This window comes from Camelus dromedarius, chromosome 12 (assembly GCF_036321535.1).
Source record: "Camelus dromedarius isolate mCamDro1 chromosome 12, mCamDro1.pat, whole genome shotgun sequence".
Classification (NCBI taxonomy): Eukaryota; Metazoa; Chordata; class Mammalia; order Artiodactyla; family Camelidae; genus Camelus; species Camelus dromedarius.
In genome coordinates, this window is record NC_087447.1 from 35,358,437 (window position 1) to 35,383,884 (window position 25,448).

At 36.9% G+C, this 25,448-nt stretch overlaps 1 protein-coding gene across 2 annotated transcripts; it reads left to right on the forward strand.

The window, feature by feature from the left end:
- The first annotated feature begins 6 nt into the window (after positions 1 to 6).
- On the forward strand, positions 7 to 25,113 carry SAAL1 (serum amyloid A like 1). 2 transcript variants are annotated; one of them, XM_010987451.3, is made up of 12 exons: positions 7 to 166; positions 1,543 to 1,656; positions 6,064 to 6,147; positions 9,439 to 9,518; positions 11,183 to 11,242; positions 11,383 to 11,498; positions 11,840 to 12,020; positions 13,936 to 14,018; positions 14,107 to 14,295; positions 19,494 to 19,690; positions 21,295 to 21,387; positions 22,071 to 25,113. In XM_010987451.3, the coding sequence occupies exons 1-12, from the start codon at positions 35 to 37 to the stop codon at positions 22,161 to 22,163; spliced, it is 1,422 nt and encodes a 473-aa protein (XP_010985753.1). In that variant the 5' UTR covers positions 7 to 34; the 3' UTR covers positions 22,164 to 25,113. The 2 variants fall into 2 exon arrangements, with proteins under 2 accessions (XP_010985753.1, XP_031315781.1); XM_031459921.2 differs by having other exon boundaries at positions 19,497 to 19,690.
- Positions 25,114 to 25,448: the final 335 nt, after the last annotated feature.

Genomic DNA, 25,448 nt, shown 5'->3' on the forward strand with positions numbered 1-25,448 from the left:
GGAGCAGCTCCCGCGCGCCAGAAGCTGCCCAGTTATGGACCGCAACCCGTCACCGCCGCCGCCTAGTCGGGACGAGGATGGGGACGAAGCGGCCGGCGGGGACTGTATAGGCAGCACGGTCTACAGCAAGCACTGGCTCTTCGGCGTCCTCAGCGGGCTCATCCAGGTGTGGAAACTCGCGCCTCACTTGGACTCCCCGTTCGTTCCCCCAGACCCCCGCCTCGCCTCCGGCAGCCCCTCTTGCCCGGGTAGCCACGGTCCCCACGACGACCCCTCCCCAGGCCCCAGCGGCGGGGCCTCACCCCCTTGCGTCCTGAGCTCCTCCGGGGATCCAGCCTGCCGGGAGCCACTCCCGGTTCCCCTCAAAACAAAGGGAAGTGTAGCGGCAGGGATGGAAATGCTTGCAGTTGAAATATTTTACTTCTGCAAAATTTTCAAAAAATACGCGACTGTGTGAATACATTGCTGGAGATTTTGCTCCCCATTCCCACTGTAGTTTCTGAAGCCCCGGTCTCTATTTCTCTACTTTCGTTGCAGTAGAATAAGTGGTCATTTTGGAGTCAGACGGCTCTGCTAATCAAAATCGTGGCTTCGTCGTCCAGCTTGACTTTGGGCAAGTCACCCAACCGCTCAGAGCCTGGATTTCTTTCTCAATTTCTATAAAGTGGGATGATAATATCTATATTATTGTATATAGGATTATTGTGTAGATTAAATAAGATGGTAAGAGCCCTAGAGTGCTTACCGTGGTGTTAACCTTGCAGGAGGCTCTCCAGAAATGAGCATTCTCCTCCTCATATTTCCCTAACTTATTTCCCTACTTCCAATCACTGTCCTCTCCACTCCATCTTCTACACAGCTGCCAAAATAATCTTCCTCAAAACCAACCAACCAACCAACCAACAAATCTGTGCATGGGACCTCCTCTTAGTTCCATTTGCCTACAGGAGAAAAATGCATTTTTCGTAGTTTGGAATCCAGGGCTCTTTGCAACTTTTCCAGCCTCCTCTGCCCATGACACACTAAACTGCTCACCACGCCCCCACACTTGCCAGGCCCTTTCTTAACTCTGAACTCCTGTACTTTCCTCTTTGTGCTCTTCTCCTTTCTTCACATGACAAACCCATTCTCCCTCAGAGATTTAGCTTAAATCTCACCTCTTAAGAGAATTTTCCCAAGCTTCTTGCAGGCATAGGTCATTGGTCCATCATTTTTGTTCTCATGCCTCTTTGTCCACAATTCACTTCAATCACTTAGCCTTTTCTGTTGTGATTACCAATTTATACGTCTTTCCCCCACTAGATTCTAAAGTGCTTGAAAGCACAGGATTAAATCTTACTCATCCTTGTATTTCTACCCCAGTGCCTGGCAATAGTATTTAGCCATGGTACCCAAAACATTAATTTTGTTAAACAAGTTTTTTTGCAAGAGAAGATACTCTGAGGATAATACCTTTGTGACTTCTAAATTGTTACAGGGTAATATGACTTGAGGAGTACTATAGACAGCCTTTATTCATCTCCTTCCTTTGTGTTTCTGAAGATTGTTAACCCTGAAAACCCCAAATCCAGCTCAGATGATGAGGAGCAACAGACGGAGCTTGATGAAGAAATGGAGAATGAAATTTGCAGAGTGTGGGATATGTCAATGGATGAGGTAATGGGTTAGAAATAAAACTAAAAAGACTTGGGTAAAGAGGTAGTGAATGGATTTAAAAAAAAACAAAAAAACTTCAATCTAAAGTCTCTGGGGAAGACTTTAATATCTGTAGTCCCTCCTATATGTGGTACAGGGAGTGAAGGCTGAGGAGCTATAAATGCTAAACTTCTGTTTTTGAAGGTAGAGAATCTGAGTGTCTTTAGATTTGGGCTACATAAATAATTCTAATAAATGCTGGAACACTTGTAATCCAGGAAAATTCTGATGCTTATCTGTCTAAAAACAATGCTGGCCTTGTATTTGAGAGCAGATTAGGAGACCACTGATGTACCACAATCAAATTGGAAGGAACAGGAAGGAATTGCATGTACATAATTACAGTAATATGTTTACATTTGTGTTGTACTCTATAACTTGAAAGCTTTTTCATATTATATTACTCCATTTGCTCTTCACAAAAGCCATGTGATATAAGTAGTACCCTTCTTCTACAGGTAGGAAAAGAGGCGAAAAGAGATTGCCTTACATGCTCTTTCATTTTATTACTTGGATTTTTGCAGTAGGTTCCTGATTAAAATCCTTGTTTTAGTCCCTTTCACCTCCCCTCTGTCCTCCACATTGCCAGCAAATTATCTTTTTCCTAAAACACAGATTTAATTGTATTCTTCTGTCTTAAAAATTGTCAATGGCTACTCATTGCCTTTAGCAATTTTTAAAAGCACCTTTATTGAGGTGTTATTGACACAAAAAACTATATATTTTGAGGTATAACTGAAGTACAAAAACTGCATGTATTTAAAGTGTACATTTTGAAAAAAAATTGAGGTATGTATATGCACATGTAGCCATCATCAAAATTAAGATAGAGAACATACCTGTTTATATCCTACCTCTTGTCCCTTCCTGCCTCCACCCTCTCCAGGCAACCACTGATTGGCTATCTTCACTTCAGAGTAGTTTGCATTTTCTAGAGTTTTGTATAAATGGGATCGTATTCTTTTTTTGGAAGGGGTCTGGCTCTTTGTCTCAGGGTCATTAATTTAGGTTCATCCATGTTGTTGTGTTTATCAATAGTTTATTTTTTTTTTATTGCTGAGTGGTGTTCAGTGTGCTTGCTCTGGCCAGAATGTCCACTACAGTGTTCACTAGAAGCAGTTAGAGGAGACTTCCTTGTCTTGTTCTGGTTGTAGGGGTAGAGCATTGGTCTTCCACCATGAAGTACGGTGTAACTGTGGAGGAGAAAGTTCCCTCTGTCTCTAGATTTCCTCGAGTCTTTATCAGGAATGGATTTTGGATTTTGTCAGGCTTTTGCTAAGTCTGTTGAGTTAGTCATGTGCTTTTTATTTTTAGTTTGTTAATATGGTGAACTATGTTGATTGATTTTCAAGTTGCTAAAATCTTGTCTGGGAATTTCATATATGTTCATAAGAGATAGTCGTTTTCTTGTCATTGTCTGCTTTTGGTATCAAGGTAATGCTGTCCTCAGAATGAGGTGGGAAGTCTCCCCTCTATACATGTCAGGAGGAGTTTGTGTAGAACAGCTATTATTTTGTTCTTAAATATTTGGTGTAATTCACCAATGAAGCTATCTGATCTTGGAGTTTTCTTTGTGGGAAGTTTTTTTGTTTGTTTTTAGTTTTGTGTATATATTACTTAAAAAAATAAGTTTTATTGAGATATAACTCATTACCATAAAATTCACCATTCAGTAGTTTTTGGTATATTGTGGGGAAGACTATAAATTCAATTTCTTTAATAGATAGAGGGCCGTTCTGGTTACTTCGGTACTTTGTGTTCTTCAGGAAACTAATCCACTTCATCTAAGTTGTCAAGTTTATTGACATAAAATTGTTTGTAGTATTATGTTATTGTTCTTTAATATCTGTAGGCTCTGTAATGATGGTGACTCTCTCATTCCTGATATTAGTAATTTGTATCTTCTGTCTTTTGTCCCTGATCAGTTTGACTAGAAGTGTAACAGTTTTATTGATCTTCACAAATAGATAGCCTTTGGTTTCATTGATTTTTCTCTACTGCTTTTCTGTTTTCTATTTCATTGATTTCCAGTTTGATTTTTATTATTTCCTTTCTTCTGTTTACTCTGATTTAACATGCTCTTCTTTTTCTAATTTCTTAAGGTGGAAGTTGAGTTTGTTAATTTGAGATCTTTTTTTTTAAAATATAGGCATTTAACACTGTAAGTTTTCCTCTAAATCTTGCTTTAGCACTATCCTACAACTTCTGCTATGTTGTGTTTTGTCTCATTTAGTTCAGAATACTTTCTAATTTTCCTTAATTTTTCTTTGGTTAATGAGTAGCAGTGCATTATTTAGATTTCAAATGGAGATTTTTCAGATATCTTTCTGTTCTTGTGGTCAGTGAATACTCTGAATCCTGTTAAATGTATTGAGACTTGTTTCATGGCTCAGAATTTGGTCCTAGTAAAGTTTCCAGGTTCACTTAAAAAGAATGTGTATACTCCTGTTGCTGGGTGGAGTGTCCTGTAAAATAACAATTTGATCAAAAGTGGTTGAGAGTATTGTTCAAGTCTTCTCTCTACTTCTTCTACAGTTATTAAGAGCTATGGTTTAAAAAAAGTTTTTAAAAGAAATATAACGTATTTTTCAAGTGAAATCCTCAAATATAAAATAGGTAAAACAGAGCTGCTGTATGAATGAGATTGTTTGCGGAGGGAGGGCCGTGCTCTTGGCCTCCCCTTTGTCCTCTTAGGGTAGCACTTGAAGCACCTATAGAGAAATGAGCTGCCCGCTGACTCACTGGCATATAATCCCTCTAGTGAGACTACATCCCAGCCTTATCCCCTATGACTCTGAGCAGGACCAGAGACTTCCAGATACTTCCTGCATTTTCCTGTGTTCATGCTCTGTTCCTGCTACTCTCTGCATGGAATGTCCTTCACTTGGCAAAATCTTTCTCATCTTTTATGGTGCAGCTCAAATGTCACCTCCTCTGTGATGCCTCCCTGGAAACTCCAGGAAGAATTCCTCTCTTTTCTGTCCTCTCATGGAACCTGTTCATTATGTTGCATAACACTTAACTTGTTACTCAGTGATTGTTTTGTGCCTGTGTCCTCTGGTAGGCTGAAGTTCCTTCTTTTAAAAGCTTAATGTCACCTCGTCAGAGACACTGTCTGTGATATACCTAGAGTAGCCCCACTTATCTTGGTTTCTAACACACACCATCTTGGTTATCTTCTTTGTAGCACTTAGACATTGTGTAGTTTGGTTGTTTACTTGTTTATTGTTTGTTCATCCCTCTAGAATGAAAACTAGATGAGATCTTATCTAGCTTGTTCCCTGATGTGTCCCCAGAGCCCAAAACAGTGCATGTTGCTTGGGTTTTTCAGTAAATATTTGGTGAAGAATGAATGAATGGTCATTCTAAGTGAAGTAAGCCAGAAAGAGAAAGAAAAATACCATATGAGATTGCTCATATGTGGACTCTAAAAAAAAACAAAAAAACCCCACAAACAAAGCATAAATACAAAACAGAAATAGACTCATAGACATAGAATACAAACTTGTGGTTGCCAAGGGGGCGGAGGGTGGGAAGGGATAGACTAGGATTTCAAAATTGTAGAATAGATAAACAAGATTATACTGTATAGCACAGGGAAATATATACAAGATCTTCTGGTAGCTCATGGAGAAAAAAATGTGACAATGAATATATATATGTTCATGTATAACTGAAAAATTGTGCTCTATACTGGAATTTGATACAACATTGTAAAATGATTATAAATCAATAAAAAAATGTTTAAAAAAAAAAAAGAATGAATGAATGGGTAAATACCTGAGAGTTAGTGTGGTGTGCTGGTTAAAAACATGGTTGATCAAACTCATCTGGGCTCAGATTCTGGCTGTGTTCTACAATTGTATAATCTTGGCAGTTGCTTAACATTTTAAAACCTCAGTTTGTTTATTAGTGTAATGGGGCTAATGATAATAACTACTTCATAGGGTTGTTTTGAGAATTAAATTAGAAGGTATGCAAACCACTTCACTGTACCTGGCATTTAATACTTGTTCAATAAATGTTAATTGCCATTATTATTATTGGTGTTGATATTATTAATCCCTGTGCTACTCCAGGAATTATTTTAACTAAGTAAATAAATCCCTGCATGCTGCAAAGAGTTGCCCACATGACAGCTTGATCACTTAGGGTGGCAGCATCTGCTGCTATGACTTTCAGTTTGGAGTATATCTTTGAAAACTCTGTTTTCTCTGACCATGATCTCTTGATAAGTACGTGTGTCTCTCCCAGTCGACGGTCACGCAGTTTACCCCAGTTTCAGCTTCTCTGAAGGACTATTGCCTAAGCTATGTGGTTTAAGGAGACGTATTCAGCATCCAGATTAACAATTATTTCTATTTTCAGGATGTGGCTTTATTTCTTCAAGAATTTAACGCTCCTGACATATTTATGGGAGTATTGGCCAAATCCAAGTGTCCTCGATTAAGAGTAAGTATGTGCGTTTCTGAAGCTGCCTCTTTGGAGCAATAACAGCAGATAGTGCTGGATAGTCTTTCATTTTTCTCACTTTAATGTTCTCATTGGCTACAGATCAGTCAGCAAATGTTTATTGAACATTACCAGACACTAAGTAATGTGCTATTTAAAATTATTACATAGAATTTTGGATTTGAGCTGGAGATCAATACTTCCACTTAATGGCTGTGACACCAGATAGGGATAACCAACATTATGCTGCCAATATGTGGCAGAACAGGAAACAGTGCCCAGACTGCCCATTTCTCAGTTTATTGCTCTTTTTTATTTGCAAAATCCTCCATTACTTAAAAGCTTTCATTCTAAACTCGGTCTATTGCTCACAACTTTCCATAATCTGAATCTAATTCGCATCTTTCTGGCATAAAATCTACCCTCTAGATAGTCCTTCCAATTTAGCAAGCTCTGTCTGTTCATCATCTCAAGAGTTTACTGTGATCATCTCCATCTCCACGCCTTCATTTATATGCCTTCCATCTCCCCTCAATATTCACATCTACTATTCAAGATGATACTTTCCTTCTAAGCCTTCCCAAATAAGTAAGCTGTCAGTGGCCAATGATGATAGTAAACGCACCAAAACAATTCTTTACTTCTCATTAAGTCTTCCATGCTTTAATGCTATTTAGGTTGCCATGTACTGTGCACGTCATGGGTGATTAGTAAATATTTATTGACTAGTTACAATTATGAATAACAGCTATTTACTGAGTACTTTGTTTTACTACTCTACGAGGTAGGCATTTATCTCCACTTTGTAAGTAAAAGAACTAAGTCTCAGATTAAGAAGTGTGTCCAGGACCATACAGCTAGGAAAGATTGGAGCTGGGATTTGAGCCTGGTCCGCATGACTTAAGTATAACCACTGTACTGTATTGTCTCCGTTTCTAAATTGAAATTATGAAGTGGTGAATTCTGTAGTATGTTTTTTACCAATTGAATGTTGAGTTAAAAGTTTAATTAATACAGTGCTCCACCTTAGTTGGGGCCTGATGAGCCAATGGACCTCTATTTCCTTGGGTTGTTATATTAATATAAAGATTTGACAGTTACATGATTTTTCTTCTGGGTTTTTCTAACTTAAATGCATTAACTCACAGTTAGTACTTAGAGAAAATAAGCTTATGTTAAGAATGGCTCCTTCCAGGAGTTAGTCATATTATTATATATGTCTATGAGCTATAGCCTGTCTATGGCAGTGATTCTCAGCCTTGGCCACACATTAGAATCACCTGGGACACGGGCTCTCAAACTTTAACATGTTTCAGTATCAATGATCACTGGATTCACTTCCAGAGTTTCTGTTCCAGTAGTTTTGGGGTAGAATTGAGGAGTTCTAACAAGTTTCCAGGTGATGCTAGTTACATTTTGACCAGGGCCAGGGCCCAAATTTGAGAAGCTTTGCCCTAGGGAGCTTTTAAAAATGTCAAGTCCGGCTATTCCCAGATCAGTTAAAACAGTGTCTCCTAGTGTGAGGCTCCAGACAGCTTGTAAAGCTCCCTCAGGGTGCTTCCCAGGAGTAGCCAAGGCTGAAAAACGTGGTCTTTGATTGGAAGTTCAGTTATTCCCTCTTTAATTTTTAGGGGAAATGTATGTGTTTCTTTTCTGCCCCTACTCTATTTTAATCTTTACACATTTTATTGAGACTCTTTACTCCTGGAGCTTTGGTGCCACCTCAGTCTCCTGGCCTCTGAGCTCTTTCAGTCACTTCTCTGTCACTTATTTTGCTTTTTAATTTCTTTCTACACACTGAGGGTGGAGCCCTTTTAAGATGTAGACCCAGATCCCTTGTTCTCTTTATATTCACTTCCTTAGCTTATCTATTCTTTACCTTTTTAAGTTGCAAATCTGTGCCTGTGGAACCAAAGCTGTGACCTCCCTTCTGATTTCTGGTGCTGTCTCCAGCTTTCTTCAGTCATCCTCTACTTGCACGCTGCATTTTCCAGTCCAGAATTATGCATGCCCTAACTCAGTGATTATTACACTTATCCAATCATAAAAATCATGTGATGTGCTTGGTAAACAACAGCTTTCTAGACCCTACCTTGGAGATTCTGATTCAGTAGCTCTGAAGGTGGGACTTGGAAATTGGTATTTTTAACATGCTCCCTGAGTGATTGTTATGCTCTTGCAAGTTTGAAAACACTGTCCTAACTGAACTCATTGTGTCCTTTCCTATGCTTTCTTCTCCTTTTTTTTTTTTGGTCAATGGGACCAGTACATCCTACTGGAGAAATGCGATAACTTGAAACCTATGAGTTTTGTTTAATTGCTTTTTCCCTTTCTTTCCATCAAATTATTCTGCTTTCACCTTGAGTCTTTTTCAGCTTCTTCCCTTCCTATGCCTGCTGTCACCACGCTCATCTTCTTGCATCTTGATTACAGAGATGCGGTGTGGTATAGTGACTAAATGCTCGGGTTCTGGAGTTCTTGCTGTTTCCTAGTTGGAGATCTTGGGCAAGTTGCTTAACTTCTCTGTGATTTGGTTTCCTCACCTGAAAAATGGGGATAATAATAGTACTTACCTCATAAATTTTTATATGAAATGATACATGAAAAGTGCTTAGAGTGGTGCCTGGGCATAGTGAGTGCTAAATATTAGCTGTTACTCCTGAGATTATTAACATCTTTTAAAGTTGTTTCACTATCACACATTATGCATTTTGCTGCTAGAATAATCTTCCTAAAATATCACTGTAGTATGTTGACCCCCCTCCTTGAGGACCTTCATGGCTCCAAGTAACCTCCTAGATTAAGTCTAAACTCTTTAATATGGCAGTTATGGCCCTTAATCCACATCTTCTTTACCTGCTGTATTTATCTCATGTTATCCTCACTGTGTGGTACAGCCGGGCAGCTTTCTTTATTAGCCATTGCCCACTTTATTAGCCATTGTCCATTCTGCTGCATTATTCCCGTCCTGCCTCTGCTAATATGTTCCCCTTTGTTTGAATATCTTTCTTCTTGTTTGTATGTCTAAATCCTACCAGTCATTTATGACTCAGTTCATCCATAGGATTTCTTCTTTCATAACTCCTGCCTGCCTTTTTCTTATGTCTTTCATCCCCTCTCAAGTACTACTGGAAACTTGTCAAATTAGGATGCAGGCAGTATACCTCTGCATGTTGCCCCTCGTCTTCTCCCCCCCAAACTTGGCTCAGTGAAAGTTTTTTTTCAAGTTTTTATTTTTATATATGTCTTTCACCTTAGAGCCATTGTGACCTGTGGAATTTGATTTGATAGGAAATCTGCGTGGGAATTCTAGGTAATATGGCCTGTTTCCAGGAGATATGTGTATCCATCAGCAGTGATAAAAATCTTGGGTAAGTTTTACTACATAATAATTATGTTTTTAAAAAATAGATTCATATTTCATATCCCTAAGCAAATCCTAATACATAGGAAAGGTAGGGAAATAGTGTGAAATGTAGTATTTCCTTTCTCCTGATGAACACTCTTCAGGACTTCATTGTGTGTTGATGGTGCCTAGGGCTTCCACACTATTTGTGGACAGGATTTGGGATTTAGGCCTGTTTTCTATATCGATAGCAAAGGGGCTTGAATGTATGCAGGTGTAAGCCACATAGGATGACAACCAGTGGGGCAGATCTTGGAGGTGGGGACACCTGACCAGAGTCTGAAACAGTTTAGGTTCAGGGAATCCAAGGCTCAGAGCTAGAGTCTGGAGAAACTAGACTTGTTGACCAGGGTCACCCTGAGAATTCGGACTTAGGTCAGGGGGTGGTACTTGCCAACAGATTAGAGGATATAGGGTTACCTCCATGATTCAAAGGCTCTCATACTTCTGCTTAGAGGCTAGTTCTTTTTTACATGTAGAAAAGCTTTGGGTAGAGGGGTTTCTAGTGGTGGAAATCCTGGTTGTTACTTTAAGAGGTCTGAGAATACCCTGGAATTATATGCTAAATTTTATGAGTGTATTCGTTGTCTAGGCAGAGGGTTGTCACTGTTAATCAGAATCTCAAAGAAATTGGTACTCATGATAGGTTCAGAAGACTGTCCTAGGTGTTTATTATCAGCTAGGGCTTTAGGGTTTATCACAGGATTCAAGTACATGGGTCTCTAAAATAGAGGTAACTACCTCTTCTAGGTGTGGAATGGCTTTAGGATCCTAGTTTAAGAAATTAATCCTCAGAATTTACAATCATTCATGAAGTAAATGACTTGGGATTATGTTTGGTCTCTAGTGATCCTTATCAAAAATCTGAGAATGACTAATATTGACAAGTTTTATAAATCTAATTGAATGCTTATCTTAAAATTAGTATAGAACAATTTCCATTGCTGAATTTGTTCAACTTCTTTGGAACAGTTGAGTATTACCCAGCCAAACTGGAAGATACACATATGCTATGACCCAGTGATGCCACTCATAGGTGTATGGAAAGAGAAACCGTGCGCACATACTTCAGGATATTCATACTAGAAGTATTATAGGAGCGTTGCTTGAAATAGCCTCAAATTGCAGTGAACCTAAATGTTTGTCAGTATTAGGCTGGAAAAATAAGTTGTGTTATAGTCTCATACAATGAAATGTTCTGCAGCGGTGAGTCAAAGAGCAACAAGAACAGGATGGGTAGGTTCCAAAGACATGATGTTGCGTTAAAGAACTAAGACTCAAAAGAATACATGTAATATGATTTACTTCATGTAAAATTCAAAACCAAAATATATTAAATAATAAAACTATAGTGTAAAGCAAAGAAATGACTGCTGGATAAGTCAGGGTAGTAGTCATTTCTATGTGGGAAAGAGAACTGTGATTTGGAAGGGGCGCACAAAGGCTGCAGAGATGCAGCTCTGTTCTCTTTCTTGCTTTATAACTCACCAGGTATGGATTTGTATCTTACTGGCTTTTATGTGTACATGCTGTATTTCACAATTGTTTAAAAAGTTAAATGAAAACTCTGCTTTGATATTTGAAATGAGACAAGTGAGGCATATTGGGTTAACTTTTTTGTTTTTGTAGCCAGGTATTACTGCACTGTTTGTATGATTCAGACCCTCCTACTCTGCTGGAAACAAGCAGGTATGCTTTCTTCTTTTCATGGATTCTATATACTCACCCATAAGGGAATCTAGGAAAATAGAGTTAGAGTTAATCTTTTACTCTTGAATTTCCTATACTGTTTTTGACAGATAGATATTAAGCTTACATTTATCACGTAGGTTGTTGCTTACTTGCCTTTCCCAGACAGAGGTGGCCAGTGTCTGGGTTGAAAGAATCCGGGAACAACCAGCTATTTATGATAGCATTTGCTTCATCATGTCAAGTTCAACAAATGGTAAGTGACCATGTAATCTAGAAAAAAAATTTTAAATTATATTTAATTGTTAGCGAACCAGGTAACTATTTCTGGAGGTCACTTAAAGGCTAAGTGTAAGTTGAGAAAGTATTTCAATTCAAGTTATAAAGTATTTTCTTAAACTCCCAGGATACTGGTAAATTCCCCATTTAAAAATGAAGACAGACAAGCAAGTTGAAATAAAGGAGGTAAAACACATTGCCCTTGAAATCTTGTGTTTGGCAAGATTTGGCTTTCTTGGAGTGGCTTTAGGAATTTGATTAGCCTTACTACTTTTAAAATTTTGTTACTCATTTCAGTGTCTGTTTTATTCTCTGCAGTTGACCTACTGGTGAAGGTGGGGGAGGTTGTGGACAAGCTCTTTGATTTGGATGAAAAGCTAATGTTGGAATGGGTTAGAAATGGAGCTGTTCAGCCTCTGGATCAACCCCAGGAAGATTCTGAAGAGCAGCCGGTGTTTAGAATTGTGCCATGTGTACTTGAAGCTGCCAAACAAGTACGGTAGGTGAGCTCTTTTCTGCAAAATGTTCTGGGGAAATAGTTACTAAAAATCCAGTTGCTTAAAGGTGTAGGTCGACAGGATGAATAGCACGTAGCCAGTCTTTGTCAGGTTTGAGTCACTATTGATATTTGTGGTGACAATGTATTTGCATTTTGCAAGAATTCATAAAGGTTGCAAAGTACCTGTTCTAATACTATTTAGCTATAGACTATTATTTAGCATTAATTATGGTTACTGTCTTAAAATCTGCAATTTTGTATAATTTAAATCAAATAGAAAAGATTTTCTTTGTGCTTTATTTTCCACTGGACATTTGACAACTTCTTCGACTAATATCAGATATTTGTTTTCTTGCTGCTTGTGTATATGCCAGTCTTGGATAAGTGACTGGCTTTTGGGCTCTGATGTCTTCCCAAGAGTAATTAATAGGTCTTGGAGGTCACTGAAAGTGTTTATTGCTGGTCACCAGAAAATTAATTTATGAATTGATCTGCTTATTGGCCAGTTGTGCATTCTTAGTGCTTTATAACCTGCATTAAAGCATTTTAATTTTATGTACTTTATCCAAGTGAAAATTAAAATCATCTTTCCCCAAAACCGTCTCCTTCAGCATCGTCAATCTGAGTAAATGATGTAATCATTATTGCATTTGGATAATGTGTAAGGAATGTGGAAGCCATTACTGACTGTTTCCCATCCCACTATTTTCCAATGGCCAGTCAACCCCCAAGCCTTGTTCCTGACTTTTACTGGGACCCTACCTGTGCCATCACCAGCCCTCTGTCTCTTACCTGAGTTCCCTGCCTCAAGGCTTGCTCCTTCCAATCCCAGACTGTAGAGCTGTCTTTCCAAAGCACACAGTGGTCACCTCACTTTCATGCTTCAGACTCTTCAATTGCCTTCCTTAGGATGACGTCCAGATTCTTTTTTCATTATGGCTTATAAGGCCCTGCACAATGCTTCTCCATCCTTATTCCTTGTTCTGTTTGAACTATATAAAATTTCCTTTGTTTCTTCAACTGAACCAAGCTCTCTTGACTCCAAACCATTGCACACCTTTGAAAAAATGTCTCCTCTGCCTGAAACATTTCCTTGCCCCTTTGGGTTTCTATGTAAACATGATTTCTCTTAAGATGTCTTCCCTGACTCCAAACAAAGTTATGTCTGCTTGCTGTGTGGTCCTCTAGCACCTTGGACTTCTGGCATTATGTTCATGTCACTTTATTGTTATTACCCTTTAATTATGGTTTTTCCTTTCAGACTCTAAATTTCATGAAGGTAGGAACAATGTTTTATACATCTCTGTTTTCCCAGCCCCTAATATGTGCCTGAAAACAGTAGACACTTAAATATTTGCTGAACCATCTTTTAATTGTTCACTATCTTTTCACTTAATTGTGTGGTTGAAGAACTAAGATTGTAAATTTCTAGGAATCCAAACTGTTGATCACAAAATTATACCAATATGGTTTTAATAATCTCAGCCAAGGAGCTAAGATGATCCTGTGAAGTTTGAAGAATATCATTGTGTTCAGTGCTTGGTGCAGTGGGCCTTTTATTCATTCTATAAAAGTCTCAGTCATTTTTTGTCCTGATTATTCATGTAAACCATAATGATGAAGTATCACCTAGTAGGTTTTTGCATTTTGCTTTCATGGGACAGGGCCCAACAGAATTTTTACTTCTTGTCCTGTGTTTGTTGATTGTATTACATAATATTTGTTGGTTTTTTGGCTGATTGCCCCATTAGACTGTAAGTTCTGGTGAGCACAGAGACTTGGTCCTGTTCCCTGTTTTATCCTTAGCATGTAGGACAGTGACTAGTACAAAGTGATTAATATTTGTTGAATAAATGAGTGATTGTGATCCCATAGTCAGTAAAGTTGATTCAATGCTTTTGTTTTTTGTATTTAGTTCTGAAAATCCAGAAGGGCTTGATGTTTACATGCACATCTTACAGCTGCTTACCACAGTGGATGATGGAATTCAAGCAATTGGTAAGATGTTATATGGGGAAACATGACAGTTACTCACTTGTTTGTTTTCTGTTTTTAAATGATTACCTTCTTCATCATCTTTATTAAGTACAGTGTCCTGATACTGGAAAAGACACTTGGAATTTACTTTTTGACCTGGTCTGCCATGAATTCTGCCAGTCTGATGATCCACCCATCATACTCCAAGAACAGAAAACAGTGCTAGCCTCTGTTTTTTCAGTGTTGTCTGCCATCTATGCTTCACAGTCTGAACAGGAGTATCTAAAGATAGGAAAAGGCAAGTATGATTTTAGTTTGCTCAATTAAATTCTAGTCTATCAGATGTGTTTGTTGTGCATTTTATTCTTTCTCCCATTTTCTTTAGTGCTTTTATTCCCTTGATTATAAAAATACTATATGCACAATGCAAAAGAATTTGTAAAATTTATAAAAGGAAACCTAGTGCTTGTAATCTAGTCATTCGGAAATAACTACTATAGATAACTACTACACACTCACATCTATATATGGTTTTTTGCCTGCTTTTTAGGCAACTTTTTTCATTTAGAAATTTAAATGAATATTTTCCTATGTAAACAAATAGTCTTTCACAGAATGATTTTTATGATTAGTACAATTAAGTCCATGATCCATCTAGAATTTATTCTGGTGTTACATGTGAGATATGGTTTCAGATTTTTTCCAGATAGCTACCCAGTTGTCTCAACATTATCTAATGAATAAACCAGTTTACCCACACTGATTTGAAGTGTCATCATTACCATCTTTTCTATTTCTCTCTGTATTTTATTCAGTTCTGTTGCTCTATTCATGTATCAGTAGCCATTGTGTTTTAATTATTAAAGTTTTATGTTTTGATACCTAGAGGGCTAGTCCCCCCTTCATTCTACTTTTTCAGAATGTTTCTATTATTCCTGTTTAATACTGAATTAGATTGACAAGTTCCAAATAAAAACCATTTTTTTGTTGAGATCATGTTAAATTTGTAGAGTATCCAAGAACATGCCTTTTCACTTGCTTAAGTCTTATTTTGTGTCTGTCAGTAATGTTTTACAATTTTTTTATGCACATCTTACGTATTTCTTATCAGGTTTTTTCCTGGATATTTTATCTTTTGGATTGCTTTGTCTATGATGTCTTTCCTTCTGTTGATTATTGTTGGAATATATGAAGATTATTGATTTCTGTATGTTAATTTTGTATCCAGTAACCTTACTGAATTCTCTTACTCTTTTTAAGAATTGTTCCAGTGGTAATCTTGGGCTTTAACTGATACTACTTTGGGTTTAAGTTACATATGTTTCATCACTTTTCTACCTCTGATTTAATGAGTTGCCTTGTATCTCTGAGATTAGGCAATAATGGTGATAGAAAACATCCTTGCCTTTTTCCTGACTTTATTGGGCATGATTGTAGAGGTTCACCATTAATCATGATACTGTTTTGGGCTTGAGCTGTTCACGTTGTACCGTTTAAGGAGATACTAATCTATTTCTATTTTATTCAAGTTTTTAATCAAAAATAAATGCTGACTATTGTCAAGTGCCTTTTCTGCATTTATGGATAAGTTACCTCATTGAGGTGACATTGAGTACAGACCTGAGGGAAATAATGGAGTGAGTCATGTGAATACTTGGGGAGAAAAGCATTCCATATAGAGGTGACGTAGAAGTATGCCTGATATGTTTGAGGAAGATCATTGAGGCCCTGGATTGCTAAGGTGGTGCCAACATGGGAAAGAGAAATAGCATCTGGGGTCAGAGAGGTAACTGGGACTAGAGTGTGGAGGGCCTGAATCTGCCTTCTACTCTGAATGAATTAGGAAGCTGTGGAGGATTTTAAGCATAGGATGGAAAGACATGAGCTGACTTTAATAAGCTCTCTTTCTGGCAGTTGTGTTGATAAGAAATGTAGTGGGGCAAGGGTACAAAAAGGAGACTGGTTAGGAGGCTGCTGTGAACTTGAGACAAGAGATGGTATAACTTGGATTAAGGTGGTAACAGGGGAGTTGTGGGGGGAAAATAGTCATTTTTAGGTAGTACCAATAGGATTTGCTGACTGATAGGTTGGGGAGGGTAGAAGAGAAAAGTCAAGATATGTCTGTCATTTTTGTCTAAAGGGTTGCCATTTCTTGAGATAGGAAAGACTGGTTTTAAACATGTTGAGTTTGAGATATCTACGCAGTGTCCAAGTGGGGCTGTCTATGGGTCTAGACCTGAGAGGAGAGGCCTGAACTGGAATAATGTTGTAGTTGTCACTCGATACCCGATTAGATCTTCTATAACCTTAGTTATTTCTTTTGATTTGATTTGAGAAGATTAGTATCTTTTACTACCAATATGTTTGTCCTTCTCTTTTCATCATTTGTAGTTTGCTTAATGAATGTTGATGTCATGTTATTTGGTATGTAGACATTTCATTGAAAATTACCCATCTTTGTTTCCCATAGTCGTTTTTTTTTGGCTTACAGCCTTCTATGTCAGATACAAAGATCACATTCCTCGTTTTCCTTTTATTTGCATTTGCCACTAATACCTTTGTCCATCTTACTCTTTTCAACTGTTCTAAATACTTTTAGGTGTGCTGATTTCTTTTTAATAAGTTAAATTCACTTAAATGTACTGATATAGTAGTTATGTTTGAACTGAATGCTGTCATATTTTCCATGCAGTATATGATTTATTTGCCTTGTTTTTGTGTGTATTTCTAACATTTAGGAAGATTTGCATTTTTGGTCTAGTGGTTACCTTTATAATTTTAACTGTCTCAGAATATAATTATAATTGCCTCCCCTCTCATTTATCAAAATCCTTAAAAATCTAATAACTTAAAAAATATATTTCAATGTTGACTATTCCTTATCAATTTTTTTCTGGTACTTCCAAACTTCAAATTTAAGTCTTGAGGAGTAGGGGTATTTCTGAACTATTTTTTCAGATATCTGCTCTGTTTCAGCATTTTGGGTTTCTTCTTCAAGGGTTATAACTTTCTTTATGTGAATCTCCTTTCCTGCATACCATAACTTTTTTTTTTTCAATTTAAAATAAGAACTTTATTTTCATTCCTTTTGTTTTGCTTTTTTCTTCCCAAACTCCACATGCCTTACTGTGTTTTCAGCAGTGTCTCTTCTCCTGTTTTGCCTTCATTTCTGTGGTGGCTTTAATTTTTTTTTAACTCCTTCCTTGAGCTCTGCCAGCTCAGGTTTCCTATCGTATTGCCTTTCATTTCTTAGTCTGAGCTCTTGTATTTCTGCTTTGTGCTTGATTACATGTTGTTTTAAAACTCATGGCTAAATGTTACCTTAATATTCATAAGCTTAATATCAGCATTTTTAGGTGAGTATTCTTCCTCTGCTGTTTGTTTTTCCTGTTCCTTTCTTCTTTTGGTATCTTCATGTTGCTGCTGTGCTGGTTAAGCTTACTCATCTTTGAATGAATTGAGTTTTTCCTGGATCTGTTTGCAGGAAGTTCATGTAGGAGAGGGTTGTCGGAGTTCTAGGCTAGCAGGAGTTGGGTTTATGAGTCTCCTAGCTTTTCTTCCCAGGCGAGAGGTGGCTGTGGTAAAGTCTTGCCTTTCCACTTGCCATTTGCTTCCTGTATGTGTGACTTGTCTATGGGATCCCTTATTTACCTGTCTTCCTCTGCTTCCTAGAACCCCTGGGAAGCACCAGCTGCCGTCTTGCTCACTCCATGCACTCCATTCCTGCTGTTGCGAGCAAGGGATTCTGGATTTGCAGCTCAGAATATGTGCTTTACCTTAGAGAAATGGACTTTTCTGGCCTTTTGTGAGATCTGCAGTGTGGCATTCTCTCATCACTTCTTCCCACGGCCCCTGCTTGATTTATACTGCTTTTAACACTTTTCCCACCTACCTTATGTTTGAGATTTCAGCTGTCTCCTAGTTTTATCATAGTTGGGATCAGTTTTTTGTTGCTCACTCTCTTTATTTCTTTGTGGTAAATTCTGAAAGAAGAGGGGGGAAATTCTGACCTTGAGCCCTGGTGCTCGTCCTAATCTCCTTGTATAGATGCATTTTCTGTTGAAAGTTATACAGTTTCTGTTGAAAATTACACACATCTCTCTAGGTGTTGTGGGACTGGGTGCTCTTTATCTTTCTCCCAGTCCCCGAGCTGTATGGTTTTTATGATTGGGTGAGAAAGTATAAAGATGCTCATTTAACTCTTAGCCATTGATTAACCCCCACACTAGCATCCTGCCCTTAGCGTTGGATAGGGTTTTGCAGATTTAGGGCTGGGAGTGAGAAAGGGAGAAGAGAGGCTTCTCTTCTTCTCAATATAGATTGATGTGACCTATAGGGAAATCTTGGAGTGAAGAATTGGGTGTTAAAGTCAAGAGTTGGTGCTAACAGAAGTAAAGATGTGGGAGTAAATCCAAGTGGAATATAATAAAGCAGCCAGGCAAGGGAGGTGCTCTGAAGAGGTGACATTGAGTTGAGAAATAAAAGATAAGATCCTGGTTGCTAATTTTTTTTAAATGGCATTTCCATGTACTATAAGTGACCTAAGTTTGGAAGTAAAGTTAGATTAAAAAAAAATCAATATACTAGATTCAGTGTTAACAGCAAACTTTTCCCCTAGATTTGAAATTATCAGGTAGAAGGGGTAGAATTAGAATCAGTGACTGGATCAGGGAGAGATACCTTTTAGCATGTTCATGTTACATATTTTGAGTCTGAGCTTTAGTTTTCTGTTCAGTTTTTATTATAGGCTAATTAAAATGATTATTCTATCTTTTAACACATTGATCTCCCACTGTGAATTAGGTGCTCCTGGGGAAACACAACTGTCACGCAGATTTGGGTGACGTGATAAATGTGTTAAGGAATCATACTATTTCTTAACTTAATAGAACATAAAATTTTAAAGATTTGTTTAAGATTTTTATAATAGTTAAAGTTTAAAATGAAAATTATTTTCTCACTATGGCCTCAGGACTCTCATGTTAAGACTCTTGCCCAGCTCTCGTCAACTCATCCTGTGCCCTCCTCTCCCTCCCGTTGCTCACTCAGTCTGAGTCATACTGGCCTTCTTTTTATTCTTCAGACCTTCTACAACATTTCCTGTTTGAGCCTTTTGCACTTTGTTCCCTCTGCTTGAAATATTTTCCTGGGCTCTTTGCATCAATGCTTCTTATCCTTTAGTTCTCAACTCACTATTACCTCTTGAGAGAGTCTCCCCTGCCCATTGCTTTATTCTATTCTCCTTTAATTTCCATCATACACCTTATCAAAATCTGAAATGATCTGTTTTATTCATTTACTTAATTGAGAGTATAAAAATGTAAGCCTCATGAAGGCTGAGGCCTTGATCTGGTTTCCTACTATTTCTACAGTACCTAAAATACAATGTCTAGCAATAGCAGGTATTTAGTACCTGTGCAGGAATAAAGGAATGAATGAATGATTGGTGACCAAATTTAACTGGCTAATTCCATGCCTCTTATTTTATCTGTTCAGTAGATCTTCCTCTAATTGACAGCCTGATTCGTGTCTTACAAAATTTGGAACATTGTCAGAAGAAACCAGAGAACTCAGCAGAGTCTAACACAGAAGAAACTAAAAAGTCTGATTTAACCCAAGATGATTTCCACCTGAAAATCTTGAAGGATATTTCATGTGAATTTCTTTCTAATATTTTCCAAGTATTAACAAAGGTAGGAAAGAAGTAGTAATGCTTTTCTTCAGTAAGAAAGTATGAATTACTTAATGCTCCAAATTTTATTATTAGTTTTTTTTTTTTTAAATATTACACAAATTTGGGAAAATAGAGAAAGGAAAAACTTATCACATAAGTTTATACTCTTAAACTAATAGTTGATGTAGTTTGGTGTATTTATGTCTTTTTCACATGCTTATAACCAATATATACAATTTTTTAGAGGCTATTCTTTTTACTTAACATATTATAAGCACTTTTCCTGATCTAGGCCAATTCACTGGAAAACTTTTCACTGAGAGCCAGTTTAATACCCAGTTTGCCAAAAAATCAATTTTTAAAATTTACTGTAACCTTGTTTTAAGGAGTACTCTTCCTGCATATGTTCAGGATTATTAACATAGTCTTTCTATCTATATATTTTAGGATAAATAAATTTATTAATGTAACTGTGAAGAATATATATTCATATTCATGGACTTTTTAAAGAAGAATATTCCTTAAAACAAATTTCAGTTAGTCTGGTGACTTGTTTTTTGGTGAACTATCCTGCTTTCCCTTGGAATTATTACCTTAGCCGAGTTTTTCAGATGTTAATTGCTGAGTTCTATGTGATAAATGTGAAGATGACAGGCATAAATGGCTACATATTGCCAAAGTGCTTTTGACATATGACAATGTTGGTTTTCCTTGATCCGTATTACTGTGTATTATAATTTTTATGTCAAGTAAAGTTCAACAGGTGTTAAATTGTACCTTATATTGACTTGCATTTTTATTATTAGTGAGATTGACTATCTTTCCATGTATTTTTATATTATTTGTGTTTTCTACTTTATAAATCTGTCCATTTTAATTATTTGTATGAACTCCTTGGGTAATTCTATATCTTTTGTGTATTCATTCCAAGTATTTTTTCCCACTGTTTGTTGTTACTTTTGTTTTTTTTTAGAGGGAGGGACATAGATGTTTTTTAATTTTAATGTGACAGGAATATAGGAAGAAAGTGGGTAGAGAATAAACCAGGGATATGTCGTGAAAATTCTAATATGCCATGCTTAATGGAATTTGGACTTAGTGTCAAGAAAACTGAGAAGCTACTAGAGATTTTTTTTGAAGTATCTAGTGATGCAATCTCTTTAGAAAGATTACTCCAAAAGCAGTAGAGAAGATTAGAGAGAGCTGAAGCTGGAGGCCAGAAGACCATCCAGCAGGCTCTCCTGGCTGGTAATCTTCAAGAATAATCTGAAAAATAATGAGAGCTTAAACTGTAGAAGTGTGGATGGAGAGGAGGGGTGGGATGAGAGAGATTTAGGAGAGTAGAATTAAACACTTGGTGGGGGCGTTAGTAGCAGAGGAGGAAGAAAAGTCTTGGCTGTACCCCACATTTTTGATTTGTACAGTAGGCTAGGTGGGTGCTGGTGCCTTCACTAAAATAGGGACTGCAGTGGAGCACAAGGAGGAATGATGGTAGGGGCAGTTTGGGACATTTGAAGTGCCTGTAGGATTGGTAGAAATCGTATGTACTGATTTATATTTGTTCACCAGATACAGCTTTAGAACATTTCCTATTTTAACATCAGATCTGTTTGTTTGTTTTAGGAGACTGTAGCTCAGGGACTAAAGGAGGGACAGTTAAGCAAACAGAAGTGTTCGTGTGCATTTGCAAACCTTCTTCCTTTTTATAGCCCTGTGGTGAGTATGAGTAAATGTAGAGGTGGCTGAGTTGCAGAAGATTAAGTGTTTTAAGTAAGCAGTTGATCTCTGAGGCTTTTGTCAAAAAAGATAGTGCATGTAATTCACAAGACTTAATGCCTTTGTCGGATAGATGACTAATGGGTAATTCATGAAACTAGCCTAAGTAACAGTTCAAATTTTAAGAGAAAGGAATCAACATTGAATTTAGTAACCTTTTCTATTATGAAATAGACAGCATATGTATTAATGAAAAATAAGATTCTTAGATAGGTACAGTTAATAGATTTTTATGGTTCTTCAAATCACATCACATTCGCTACCATTAGAGGCAATTTCAAAATAACTTTTTTTAGGAAAATGAAGTATGAAGTGTGGGAATGAGGGGATGTGTCAGCAAGGAGGATGATGATAAAACCCTGGCAGTAGACCCTAAAGGGAAATCAGTAGGAGGATAAATACTAGTTTGAAAGTAAACAAAATGGTAAAGACTAGTCACTTCCTTGATGTTTCAGAGGACTATCCAGGAAGTGCTCTTACTGACATCTGAGGATCTGTCAGCATTTCATTTCCATTGGACTATTTAGAAAACATAGGTAGAGCATTTTTATAGTCAACAATCAGTATCTTAAAACGTCTTTTCCTTTACTTATGTTTATTTGGTTCTTTTGTTTGACTCGCAGGTGGCAGACTTTCTCAAAATCCTACAAGAAGTTGATGAGGCCCTTGCTGGTAACCTGGAGGAAAGCTTCCCAAGTTTGAAGGTTCAGACTTAAAAACTATTGGAATTCCTCTGCCCAAGAAATAAACTTTATTTTCCTCATTGACAGTTAAAATTGACAAATGGGAAATATTAGACCATAATTTTTTTGTGTTGTTCTCATATCCTTCTCTTCCAGCCTTATCCCATTTTTGTTTGGCATTGGAATCAAATTTCACTACCATCAAACACCATCCCACCCCTTTCCCCTCCTTTTTAAAAATTGGTTATGCAGTATTTGTCTTCTTCAGGTAAAGAAAACAAAATACAAGCTTATCATTGAGGTTCTTTTTACAATATTTGAGGGGTCGGTAAGGACTTTCTTTATAACTCTCAATTTGATTTTTATGTGAGAATTTTGTACTCATATCCAGTACAAATGCATTCAGCTGCACTAATAGAAATCCCTACTATAATAGCTTAATCTGATAACTTTTATGTATTTCATGCAATAAGAAGGTGGGCAATCCAGCCCTGATAATGTGGCTCAGGGACCTTAACTCCTTTTAACAATCAAAAGTAGTTACTAGTTTAGCTTTGTTGTAGTTCAGGGTTTTTTCCCAGTGTTTTACATATGAAGATAAAAGTGCTAACATTCTGATGAGAGCGTATTAGCAAAATTCTGTCTTCAGAGAAGATAGAATTCCAGTGGTTTGATTTCAGAAAATGGTTTGTTGAGTAAATTCATATTTTTAAAATTAAGATTTGAGGGAGTTTCGTGACTTCTGATTGTTTATAACCTGTGCTATACGTGATATCCCTCTTACACTTTATCATTCTTTATAGTGCTTCCTAGTGAAGTATATTCAGAGAATCAACCAGGTACTCTTACTGGGAAGCACCCAGTTTATATTATTTGAGTTGCTGAAAGTGGAATTTGTAATAAATTTTAAGAAAATATCAGTTATGAATTTAAGAGCCAGCTTATTAAACCTCTCTTCTGGTTCAGCCTTTTCCCAATTTATTACAGAATCTTTTAGGCTTTAAAGCATTGGTCTTGCCTCACACTTTGTATTCTTTCCTTGAGTGACTTCTGCTGATAAAACAGAGGGATACCTGCAGAATAGGAAATGGTGTTCAACAGTTCATGTAAGAGATACAGAATTTCCAGTTTGGGGGTAGTTTTATTGTTGAAAGTGTCCCTGCTGAAAAGAATTGAATTATAAAATTAAAATCTTACAGATTAAACTCTTAGTTGGTGAATTTACTTTATGTATATTTGTATGTCCTCTGGTTGAATGTGACTTTAATGTGAGCTTTCAAAGGCACTGCTTAAATCACTCCTACTTGCTAGCCAGTGCTAAAAATTCCACTCTTGTTACCTCTTGAAGTTTAAGATGCAGATAACCCCATAGGAGTAATACTCCAAGTTATTGTCATGTTTACCTCAGTGCATAAATTCTCATTCTGTCTTCCTGAGAACACATTTTAAAGGGGGTCTGGGGGGACAAGGACCTTGAGTATCTGAGGGAGAGTGCCACTCAGAAAGGGTAAGTTACAAGGGGAGAAAAAGGATACATCTTGGGGAGGCTAGGGTTTTTCATGTTATTTTTGCTTCCCATTTCTGTCTTGAACTTGCCTTATTTACTTGTTACTTGCTATTGTAGCATTATGAGGAGGTTCATATTTTCATAGTAATTTGATACATTTAAAAACTTCCTAAACTATGAATTATAATAAATAATTTTTAAAAACATGAGTGATGTTAAAATTTTTTCAGTGTACACAGTTTGAAGAATTCACCAAAAAAATTTTAGGGCTTGCATCAGTTACAGTGATATTTTGAAATGGTGCTTCTCCAGAAGCATAAATAATGAAATTCGGAATTTTATGTACAAATGAAATTGAAACTCACTCTCTCCCCCCATACATTTTTGCAGAGGAGGGAAGGAATTACAAGAGAAACTTGAGTTAGCAATTGTTAAATATGTCATTCTATTTCTAATTAAATTTGAGTTTGATTTTTGCGGTATTTAAACCACTTAAGACTGACACAGAAGACATGTTCTCTCTCTGCCTTTTTAATTTTTTTTCAAAGATATTTTATTCCTTGCAGCTAATGGGATATAGCTAAATTGTTTTCTTGGCTGATCCAGCTTTCTAGATCAAAAGACTTTTTCCACTCTACCCTGAACATTTCCCTTACCTTAGCTTTGAATCGGTTACTCTGAATAACTTTGGCATGTAAGTGGAAAAAAGGTTGAAAGCCATCTCTCAGCATATGTGGAAACCAACCATAAACATGAAGAAGCAACCTCTATTTAGGGTTCAGAAAATCTTAAGTGCATAAACTGTTGAACACCATCTTCTATTCTGCAGAACTGGGCTGTGGTGATGCTGGGTCTGAGAGTTAACTATGAATTTGAGTAAATAGAAGAAAAGGAGTATTGGGGTTATACGTTAACTTGCCTGTTTTAGCTAGTATGTAAAGAAAACTCATCAGTAGCATATTTTCTAAAGAAATAGGTCCATATTAATTTAGATCTGATCTCTGTATTCTCCTTGAGCGTATATTCTTGTTTTACCACTCTGCAACTCCAGTCTCTTCTCTGCTCCTGGCAGGCGTTTTAAGATAGAGAAAATAGGTAAACACCCCTCTTGAGTTAGTCCATATCATTTTTATTGCCAGTGTGTGGTTTAATCCAATAACCATTATTAGAAGTTACATATTTATAGTGAAGTGGTATGATGTCTTGAATTTACTTCATAATAGTCTGGATGGAGGGGAAGGAAGTGAGTTAAGGGAGTAGATAAAACAAGATTGGCCATGAATTGGAGTTACTGAGGATGGGTGATGATAACGGGATTTGTTATACTATTCTATTTTTGTATATGTTTGAGGTTTCCTATTAATGTTTTTAAAAGCAAGCAAATGATACCTAAAAATTTAAACTTGAGTTTAATTGTGAATGATGCTTATTTCTTTTATGTCTAAATAAAACTAGAACTGTTGTATTAGCATTAAATACTATTGAATGCAGCACAGTTGAAACCAACACAAATACTTGATAGAAAAGATTATCATTGGTATATAACCAATTACATAAAAATTATTATTTTCACTGTTTTTACTGACTCAACAATGAGACTTTTGCATGAGGAATGTGAGTGACTGCTAACCAGTTAGGAACTGATGTCATAAATGTCTTAGCACCATAGTGGGATACTTTTACTAACGATAGTTTTTTTAAGTGATCTTTAATAATGTATTTTGTTGTTAGAGGAGACTAAGGAAGAAAAGCAGAATCATGGAATTTTAGGGATGGACAGATTATTAGACATTACCTATGTCCAGTGGGTT